The following is an 11247-nucleotide window of genomic DNA, read 5'->3' as shown; positions in this document are numbered from 1 at the left end:
AGGCCTTGGCAACCCGACCCAACCTTTATTCAACTGAATTTTTCTGTTTTGCCCAAGGTGAACCCGAACCAACCCGACTCAACCCGACCCGATTTCGGGTAGACGGGTTGGGTTAGGGTTGAAAGATTTAGAGGCGGGTTAGGTTAGGGTTGACCATCCTCAACCCGAGGCTCGGGTTGGGTTGGGTTAGGGTTGAGGGAATGATATCTCGGGTTGGGTTAGGGTTGGCCTCAACTTGATCCAACCCGACCCGAGTTGCACCCCTAATTTACACCCAGTGAGAACTGAGAACGCGATTCATGTAGCTTTTATGACACGTGTGTACAAAAATTTAACGATTTAGATTTCCATATGGAGTAACGTTCTCAGATCATCCGGAGCCACCTGAAATGGGCTAGACTCGTGGTTGCCCACCATATCAACGGATCTGATTATGTACAAGTGGGCATCCATGGGCCTAGAGACACCCTTCTTTTTTCTTTTCTTTTCATCATATATTGACATTACATTACATTATAGTAAAGTTCATAGCTTAGGGCTTGTGCAGATTTCGTCTATTTATTTGAAAAGGGATTGGCCAGGGACCATCACAAAAGGCATTTCGCAGCATGTGAGAGCAGCCACACCCAGCTGCGAAATGCCTTCTGCAATGATCCCTAGCAAGTCCCTGAAAATAATATAGAAATTTACATTTTTAAGGTCTTTCTTAGTTATCATAGAGAAACTCACATTATGAAGTACTTAATAAAGAAGGAAAGTTTACATAGACAAGGTTTCAAAAAACATTTAAGTTTTCCTATCCCAACATTTAGTGCAGTGCTAATATTCTCACCCACGAGACCATTGACTCGATTCCCTTCCCAACTTTTAGGGCTCTTTGAATGCCTTATTCCGGACCAGCCTGTGCTTTACGATGTCAATGAGGCCGAGGTAACTGCTATGCTCTTCGGTCTGAGAAACATAATGTAGGACCTCTAATTGTGGAAGGCAACTCGGCTAATACAATAAATAACATGTGCAAATAACAAGAATTGTGACCCTAGGCATCTTGCTAGCCAAATTTGACAAGATCTGGGATTTGACCGCGGATCACGCATATGAGAAGATCGGAGAATTGCTTGGCGGATGAATTAGGGTGATCCCACAAATGACCGCAGATCATTTGACTATTGCTATCTATGTGACGGATGTTATGGGTGATCCCAATGTAAACAACGTTTGGGTTGCTTGATCTCTCTATATATATTTATGTTAGTGGGACAAACATTAAGCACTGATTCATGCAAGAATCTTTTTGATTGCATACCACATTAAGTAATAAATAATGGCACGCCCTGAATCCTGAGTCGGTCAAACAAAAATTACATACAGAAGGAAAACTGAAAAAAAAAAACAGCAAAAATATGAGGTTTCCCATGCAACGGCACCTCCACCCAAGGCAGTTACCGCTGCTCCAGTGAGACCAAGATAGCATAGGATATCCCCATGGAGTAGATTTCTTCAGTCACTTTTAGATAAACATATATGTAGAATACAAATATCCGGGCACCAAGCACTTAGCAATGGCTACCGATGCCAGGGAACTAGATACCAATATATGTGATTTATCAAAAGAATAGGGCCTCGCAACAATGCCAAGTAAAATGTCAAAAAAATAAAATAAAAATAAAAACACTAAGTCCCCTTAATGCTGGGTGCAATTTTAGCTGGATGCGACAGGTTTGGCAATGGCCCGCTTGATAGCCTCTGAATATGTCCTGTGCTGGTAAGTCAATGTTGATTCCAGCAAGTCCCACAGTGAAGTTTTCGGATTCCAACCTGAATGCCAGTGTGGGTTGGGAAAAAAAATTGTAATGGTCGTCTTTATTGTTCAAGAAAATGAAATTGAGAAAATGGGAAGATGATTATGAAAAAAATAGAAAAAAAGAAACGATAGAGTGAAAGGCACCCTTGCAAAACCAAGTTACAAGGGTGCTCCCATTGGTCCATCTTAGGAAAGTTGATTTATGGTGACACGGGAAAATATGGAAATGGGCATTACCAAACATAACGTTACAAAGACCGTAAATGCATTTGGTTGAAAAAGGACCAGGGAGCAGCCCTTGTAGCTGGTTTTTGCAAGGGCACACTTCATTCTATCACTCCTCAAAACAAACACAAGCGGCTACAAGAATTTAGATGTTTGGTGCTGCCTTTGCTGATCGATTACACAAGAAAAATCTAGGATTCAACCACAAGGGAATTGGGTTTCGGACAGGCGGCCTGAGGAAAACTATCAAAGTTCGATTTGGTGTCCACCATTCTCGCAAGTCCGGGAGAAGAAAGATGGGTCAATAGTTCCATATGAAGGGGCTTTTGTTTGATTAGGGGGAGAAAGAAAGCATAGCACAGTGACTTTTTGATATTTTAAATGACCAACAGTGATTTTTATTTTTGAAAAATGACACCACCTTAAAGCCCCCACTTGAAGAAGAGTGATTTTACAGTGGATGGATTGAGAGTTTTAAAGTAGCCACCTCCATGACTAATAAATACAAGGGCAGTCTGGAAAAAACCAATTAACTTGGCATGGGACTGGAATTTTAAATTACGATCTTTCAATCCAAGACAGAATACTAGTGGGAAACAAAATAGAGTGAGAAAGTACCAAGCTGTTTGTTGATTATGGTCATGTCGGGAATTCGTTTATCACTGTCATCATATCCTTCGCCATAGAACTCCTTGGAGCTTACATCGATGGTTGGTACCTCTAGTGAGGGTTCTCCACTGACTTTTGCATAAACCTGGAAGAAAATAATTTATTGGTGATGAAGAGAAGGGAAGCAAACAAAATGCACATAATCAATTTGCTGACGCTTGCTAGCATACCTCTGTCATCATTTCAGCAAGTTGTTTCACAGTAACTTCATTGTTAGGATTTCCAACATTGAAAATATGACCATTAGCCCTGGCAGGATTTTCCTGAAGAAATGGGAAGCATGAAAGAATTAAAACTAAATAAAATTCGCTTAAAATCATCAACAGCACAGTTTCAATAGTAGCATGAAGGGATTAAAAACTAAATAAAATCACTTACAATCATCAACAGAACAGCTTCAATGGCATCCTTTATATAAACAAATGTTCTTTGGGACACGCCACCGTCCACAAGCTTTAATGGCTCCCCGCGTAGGAGATTCTGTACAGAAGAAGAGTTTTAGTGTGCAGGAAATTATTGACACTAATAACATCTTAAACACCATCTATGCAAGAAATGGAACTTACATTACTGAAGCATGCAAGAACCCTCGGAACACCTTCAATAGGACCATCAACACCCGGGATGAAATCCATCCTTGGTCCAATCCAATTAAAAGGCCTCACGATGGTGAACTCAAGGCCATTTTCTGCACCCTCCGCTATAAACAGTACAAAAATAACAAGAAACTATCAAAAGAATACTACAAATGCATAAATACATGAAGGATCAAAGAGGAAGAAGCCACCCCTCCATGAGTGAGACAGGTCGGGGATCCACTACCATTCCGTCATTAGTTGTCAGGTTTCAGGGTTACCCAAACCGAGTTACCAACCGAAGCCATGGAAGAATACAGCAAATGCATGTCAAACCAAATACTGGGATCAATGAATGTGCCTACCGTATACTAGCCTTTCAATTAGTTGCTTTGCACATGCATATGACCACCTCTGTTTCTCAATAGGACCAAATATGCAGGGAGAGGCATCTTCTTTGAGGACATAAAAGGCAGGGTCCTATCATCAGAAAACACAAATAAATGGAGGTTAGGATAAATGGTAAGAAGGTTTTAAAAAAATAATGGGATTAAGCTTCCTCAGATCCCTTCAGACTATGATAAAAAAAAGAAGATAAACCATAAAAGCCAAGCAGTTGATCCAACTTCTATGGGCAGGTCTGAAATTTTCATACCTTTTTTTATGTTGAAGGACAGAATATTAGTGGAAGGATAAACAATAGGAAAAAACCCCTCCAGGTATAACACAAGGGGCACACTTCTCAAACATCAAATCATATTTACATAATCTCCCTCAATCATAGGGCAGCCTCAATAAGCTTTACCCAAAATAAAATGATGGCTTATGCTGACGTTAATTGAACTCATAAAAAATGGAACCCCTTCCTAGTGGTGCACCCAATCATTACCAAAAGCAACCCCAAAACCAACCAAAGTTTCAAAGAACTACACCAAAGTCTAGAGTTGCTTTCCCTATAAATTTTTTTTTTTACAATTTCTCAACCAATTTCATAACTGGCTGCCACATAAACATTTCCCAGTTTGATGAAGGAAGAATGGGGTCTGCAGGAGACTCCATCTAACAGCACGATAGTTTTTCTAAGGGAGATCCTTATGAAGCACGACTGTTGCAAAATCTTTCAGAAACTTTAAGGTGGATCAAATTCCTAAAAACATGGACAAAACCCGATCAAATGATGACATATCTGTTTAACAATTAAATCCATACAAGTTCCATAGCTGCCAACAAGGAGAAGAGACTGGCTTCAAACATGAAATCATATCTACAGAATCCCCTTCAATCTTAGGGCAATCACAAGAAGCTTTATCCAAATTAAAATGACAGCGTATGCTGGCTCTGATTGTACTTTTTTTTTTGAAAGATGACATATTTTGATTGATACTATAAGAATTACAATGGGGACCAGAGGTCCCACCTGGCAATACATAGCATCAAATAAAACTGGCCAGGGCATACCCTGAGCCAGAAAGGCGAAAGAAAAACATATCGAATACATTGCTTTCAGTTCTTACAAAAAAAAGCTTACCCCGACCGGACCGAGACAAACACCCTGCTTTGATTGTACTCATCAACAAAAGAATCCATTCCTAGCGATACACCCTCACCCAATCATTACTGAATGAACCCCCCAAAACAAATCAAAGTGTCAAAGAACCAAACCAAAGTCTAGAGTTGCTTGGCTAGAAATTCGTTACAAGTTCTAAGCCAATCACATAACAATGTGATACCCTTCTCGAAGGGAGATCCTTAAGAAGCATGATTGTTGCAGAAATCTTTCAGAAACTTCATGATGGATTGATGCATCTAATCAAATTCCTATGTGTTATGAATGAAGGGAAAACAATGCAACACAGACAAGGAACATAGCACTCATTTCCAAAGAATCAAGGATACTTGACCAAGCAAAAATCTAACTGGTAGTATATCAAAAATATGCTAAAGAGACAAACAAAAATCTGACACACCTGCATGCACAAGGTATATGAAGGAACATCTCACTTGTATTTTTTAATTTTTTGTTATAGAAGGCACAGTAAATGTGCCCTTCTATAATAAAAAAATACCAGTGAGATTGGGCAAGCCTTGGCACAACGGTAAGGTTGCTCCAATGTGACCTGGTGGTCACGGGTTCGAGTCACGAAAACAGCATCTCTGCAAAGCAGGGGTACGGCTGCGTACATCCAGCCCTCCCCAGAGCCCGCAATGGAGTAAGCCTCGTGCACTGGGCCGCCCTTTAGAAGGCACAGAAAATGCTTTTGGCAAAATTAAATTTAATCAATTGGTGGTTAGCTAGAATTTAGCTTCTCATGGTCAACCACATGAAAGTAAAAGTTCAAGTTAGAATTTGAATGAAATAAATAAAAGATCTAGACAAGAAAATCCAATGAGGGATCTTGAAGCCAAATCATGGTCTTTGAAGCAAAATCACAATATTCAAGTAAACACAAGGGTAGTTGTCAGCCAGGAAGATCAATGGAGTTGTTTCGGACCGGTACTCGTATGCAGGCCTCAGAAGTTCAAATTTCAAACCTTTTCCAAAGATGGGGTGAAGGGAAAAGCAAGAAGCAAAGGGCTCTCGTGAAACTTAGTCCAGCAAAAAAAACCATCCAGGGACCATTACCCACTCTAAAAGCCTAATCTTTAATGTTCAGGTACTTGTACATCTCTCTCTCTCTCTCTCTCTCTCTCTCTCTCTCTCTCTCTCTCTCTCTCTCTCTCTCTCTCTCTCTCTCTCTCTCTCTCGATCCTCATAATCATAATCCAAAATTCAGAGTCATCATAAGGAATACTCCACCAAAATTCACCTAAGAAAAAAAAAAACTCAAAACTCTAAGACCCAAAAGCCTAAACCACCCCACTTATTTTGATTTCTGAACCTCCTGAATCCACATGACGCACCTTTTCCCACAAGAGTTACCACTGCATAGAAGATCACTACAATTTTATAAAGTCTCTAACAAATTGAGATGAAGATAGTTTGAAGTTACTAAATATAAACATAGTAAATTGGCAAGCAATCCTAAACCAAAATCATGCATCCGGTATAGTGCAGTCCTCCTCAAATTTATTTGACTATTGAGGATCCACCTCTAAGTCCCCACATTGTGCTAGCATGCTCCCAATCTTTAAAGAAGTCCGAAGCATTTAAATGGCTGTATCATCAATTTATTACAGATACAAAGCAATCAGACAGCTATTCCTCATCCAAATACCCTGATGCCACAACTCATCGCAGTCCTAAAAGCAAAATCAATGGCCTTAAACACCAAAGTGAAGAAGAGGAGGGAGAGGATCATCTAAATACCCTAATGCCACACCTCATAGTATCTAAGGGTAGAAATTTTATTTTATTTCATTTTTTATTTTTTATTTTTTTTGAGATGGAAGAAGTGTGTAGGACTAACGAATCTGTTTAAAAAATATTAGTACTAAGTACTAACAACTGAGTATACAAATGTATTGTTAGTTTTGCCATTAAAAAAAAAAAAAAAAAAAAAACCGAGTATAAAAGCACTACACAACACAAAATTTTATATTGATCTCCCTACACCATTGCTAGAGTACTTATATCACAATAAGTCAATAATAGAACTCCAAAGATGAAGAGTTCAATAAATAAACTAGTACTAGAATAGCATAATAAGAAATGTTACCATTAAAAAAAAAATGCATAATGAGAAATGTAAAAGAGTTACCAAATAAAATAAAAGATGGGAACATATAGATATACGAATCTAATTCAATGAAAGTCAACCGTGAACATATATCAAATAAGAATGCACAATAAATATGAAAATACAAGAAAATCCACAAAATAGAAATAGGAATGACTAGAAAATCCATTAATACATGGATCCAGCTTCAAAACATCTAGAAATACAACTCAACTCAACTCTATTAAGCCTTTGTCCCAAACTAGTTGGGGAAAACATCTAGAAATACAAACAATGAAAAAAATGAATATAAATTAAAACATGAGGGGAGTAGCAAAACAGAAAGAAGTTAAAAATAATAAATGTGAACAATGAGAAATAAATAGAACTACATTAAAATATGTCTGCACCAGCTTAAGCCACTCATGCCTTAGTCATCAAGAAACTTCTTCAAGTATAAGCCACCCCAAAAAATTCCCCCCCTTTGTCGAACCTAGTCTCTAAAAAATCAACGTTTTAGCTCCCTCCATACCCTTTTATCATCAGCGAAGTCAACCATGAACCATGGTTTTAAATTTCCATAAAAAATGACATGAAATAACCAAAATGTTTATGTTTCCATCCTCACCAAACAAAATGCATACCGAAATCGAAATGCATACCAAAACCATACTGATATAGCGGTATAATATATCAGTATATAACTATATATTACATAGCCATATTTATATGAATTGCAATATAAATGTGATGTATGTATTATGTATAAATATTTATATGAATTATAAGTGAAGTGTGATGTACTGAATTATCAGACGTGCAGTGTCGATGTCATTAGGCGCTTGATGTTGTTAAACCATTGTGGATGGTTGTCTTGTGTGATTTCTAAATGTGCATTTGTGTTCTAGCATCTCATGAAGTTTCATCTTAAAATGCTGAAGACAAGTGCTTCTCCCACTCGCCAAACGACTCAGACTAGGCCTACGAACAACCATTTGGGGGTGGCGGAGGCATGATGAATGCACCTTAACATGGCATGATGAGTCAAAAAAATATGCAATCTTAATAGAATTTAGAAGGAGCTGCGCACCCCCCACCCACCCCCCCCGGAACCTAAAATCAACTGAATTTGTGTAAGCCCGAGACCTACCTATTCTCATAGAATACCGAACCCCCACCACCTCCTAAATCATTAGGAGTTAGTTAACAAAGCACACTTCCATCCATGGGATTAGACCTAGATCTACTGTCTTTTTTTTTCTTTTTGAAGAAGCAATCTTGACTGCATAGATATGACAATAAGATACACCTTCAAATACATAATCTTGTATTTTGTGTTTTAACAAGCTTTAAATTATATTGTTACAATATAACATTGTTTTGGAAAATTAATGGAGTGCTTTTCGTCCCTTTTTCATTCATTTTCCCTTCTATCAGGCCTGACAAAGGACATTTTCCTTAACCAAAACACCATATATGATATTTAGTTGTATTTTTCATGATAAATCATAGATGGAAGCCAAGAAAAGGAAAGGAAAACATAAGGAGTCAAATTAACTTGCCATGGAATTCGGTGGTTGGCACGCTACCTAGAAAACCAAAGTGTTAAAAAAAGGTGAAAACCGTGCATAGGCAAGTTATAATTATGTGTCCAAGCTAAGTTCAATCATCACAATCTATAAGAATCTACAACCCAAAACCACAAAATGGTCAAAGCATAGAACTAGGTTTCATGACCAAAACAGAACTAGGTCAAAGCCTATAATTGTGACTTCTTCATTCTTATTTTTTTTGAATCCGCATCTGAATATGAAAACCTACAAACAATTTAGGATCCAGGATCCCTTTCTTGGATAGTTGTATTTATTCGTATCAAATTAAAAAAAAAAAAGGAACCAGCCAACCATTACATTAGCCAAGAGAACACTCAAGAAGAAGATCAAAACCAAAAGAAATGAATACTCATAAAGAAATAATCGGACAGAGAGAGAGAGAGAGATGCAAGCATTACCTGTCGAAGAGGATGATCCTTGGGGAGGAAGCTTCCAACAGTCTTCCCATAGACTTCACAAGTAGAGAAGTGAATAAGACGCTTGTTATTTTCAGAACAGTACCTAACCTGAACAACGCATCCATCCATCAATCAACATCACCAAAAAAATAAAATAATAATAACAAGACTCTTCGAATTGCAAAGCGTAATCCGCTAAAAAAAAGAAAAGAAAATTCAGAAATTATCTTACCACAGGAAGAGCATCAATGAAATTGCTGTAAATCGTGTCGAGAGGCCTCGTGTTATAATCGGCAGGAGTGCAGATCGCCGCAAGGTTTATTGTCTTCAAAACAATAAGCCACATTAATGCACAGATTAGAAAAATTAGGGCTCAGATCTAGATTTTCCTATAAAAAAAAAAGGAAGAAAATTAAACAAGAAAATGAGAGAGAGAGAGAGAGAGAGAGAGAGAGAGAGAGAGAGAGAGAGACCAGATCTGCCATTTTGATGAGACCTTCGAGCCTGGAATCATTCTTGATGTTGATCTTATGAAACTGGATTCGATCTCCCCATGGAAGGTTAGGGTTTGAAGGAGTAGGCTCAATAAGGTGCTTGATCTTATCGCTATAAACATCAACGGCCAAAACCTTATGCTGAGTCTCCGCCATTAATTTCTCACAGAGATGAGATCCGATGAAACCTCCGGCACCAATCATACAAATCGTTATCGGCTTGATCGGATTTCCGTCAAGATCTACCCTCGCCGGAGAAGCCATTTTTCCACAGATCTATCTTTCTCTTTCTCGTTCGATCGAAAAATAAGACAATGAGAGGTGTTTCTGCTTTATGGGGGTGGTGTTACTATTTTGGGGGGTGATGTTTCGGGAGAAGCGTCGGAAACTGGAAATTTTCGAGGGCTTTCTTGAAATGGGCAGTTAAGTATTTAAAGAGGGGCGATTATATTTTCACCCCCCCTGTAGTACGCATACGCCCCACTTTTAACATGATTTGACGTCAAAACGCGTTAAAGTTGCTCACTGTTCACGGAATAAGTAGTGGGAATGCGTACAGCAGGGAGGTGAAAATATCATCGCAGAGGGGAATGAGCTGTCCTCGATTGAGGTCACGCGGAATATTTATCTGTGTATTCTAGTTTGATTTAGCACTAGAATTTATGAAAATTTACGGAATGTACCATCGCCGAAGAGGATGGGTTGGCGTATTATTGGAGGATAAGATATATAGGACGAGAGAAGCACCGACAGGAAAAATGCTAAATGCTATCCTAGTTATGCAAGTATTGGAGTCGTCAGGCAGATTAATATGATAAATTCGCACCCCCCTGTAGGATAATACGCAACCCTGGTTAACCCTTTTCAACGTCAATTCACGTTAGGGACTGCGAATAAATCATCGCTGTGCGCTTAAAATCATCTACATATGATACGATCCTAACCCTCCGATCTGTATATATTTGGAAAGACAAGCTGAGTATGTCCAATTACTAACACATGGTGCAAATATCAGTAGCCATCGTTCAAAATGAATATAGTAATAAGGGAAATGTTTTCAACACTACTGTATTTTGATGATCACACTCCTCACTTTATTAAAAAGTACGGTATAGCCGCACCATAACACTCCTCACTTTATTAAAAAGTACGGTATGACCGCACCATAGGATGATCCAAACCGCCGCCCATTAGATGGGCCACAGCCTAAATAGGTTGTGTCTCAAAAATCATTTCCATAGGTTGATCTAACCCTCTGATCTATAGGGTTAGAATTAACCCTCTAATATCCAGTCCCTTGATAGATCAGAGGGTTAGGATCAACCTAGTTGCATTACTTATAGCTTCCTTTGTGCTGCCATGTGACGTAGTTGGATAGAATCCGTGGGGAAAATTTTGAAAAAAAATACTTGTATTTTCTATTTACAACACATATATCCATTATATTATTATAGCCTTTTAAAAAATTTCCAATTTCCCACTAATTTTCTATTTACAACCCATGTAGGGAGAATATCAAGATTTAATGAAAGTATTATAAGTTTGTTTCTAACTTTTAGTATCTTATAATGTTACAACTCTCGAACCCAACACCAAGGTTGGAAGAGTTTTAACTTTAAAATTATTCCAAGAATTTTGCAACTCAAATAGGCAATTTTCTAACCAATTTAACGAGATGTTTACCCAGTTGCCTACCCCTCGGCCTTTTTTATCTTAGATAATGGCTTCTCACTGTGCCCTTACTCCCGTCTCATAATGCCGATTCTCACATGAAACTATCTTTTGTTTACAATGCGGTTGCCTCTATGCCACT

General features: G+C 38.4%; 1 protein-coding gene across 1 annotated transcript; it reads right to left on the bottom strand.

Annotated features, from left to right (window-relative positions):
• Positions 1-1277: 1277 nt before the first annotated feature.
• On the bottom strand, positions 1278-9841 carry LOC143877635 (UDP-D-apiose/UDP-D-xylose synthase 2). The gene is made up of 9 exons (XM_077379788.1): positions 9414-9841; positions 9173-9265; positions 8941-9048; positions 3639-3753; positions 3265-3398; positions 3077-3178; positions 2869-2961; positions 2648-2783; positions 1278-1818 (listed from the first exon to the last, which is right to left on the bottom strand). The coding sequence occupies exons 1-9, from the start codon at positions 9696-9698 to the stop codon at positions 1703-1705; spliced, it is 1182 nt and encodes a 393-aa protein (XP_077235903.1). The 5' UTR covers positions 9699-9841; the 3' UTR covers positions 1278-1702.
• Between the last annotated feature and the right edge of the window lie 1406 nt (positions 9842-11247).

The sequence above is a fragment of the Tasmannia lanceolata genome, unplaced genomic scaffold (genome assembly GCF_043159265.1).
Source record: "Tasmannia lanceolata isolate RefF3 unplaced genomic scaffold, GAP_Taslan_0.1 ptg000005l, whole genome shotgun sequence".
Taxonomy (NCBI): Eukaryota; Viridiplantae; Streptophyta; class Magnoliopsida; order Canellales; family Winteraceae; genus Tasmannia; species Tasmannia lanceolata.
Note: the sequence above shows the minus strand (reverse complement) of the source record. Positions and strands in the feature narration are given on the sequence as shown.

Excerpts from the sequence above, each read along its gene's own strand:
- LOC143877635 (XM_077379788.1), bottom strand. The coding sequence starts at position 9,698 with ATGGCTTCTCCGGCGAGGGTAGATCTTGACGGAAATCCGATCAAGCCG. Across the intron at positions 3,754-8,940 it reads AGGATCATCCTCTTCGACAG|GACCCTGCCTTTTATGTCCT; the intron begins GTAATGCTTGCA and ends TTCTGATGATAG. Across the intron at positions 3,399-3,638 it reads AATTGAAAGGCTAGTATACG|CGGAGGGTGCAGAAAATGGC; the intron begins GTAGGCACATTC and ends TACTGTTTATAG.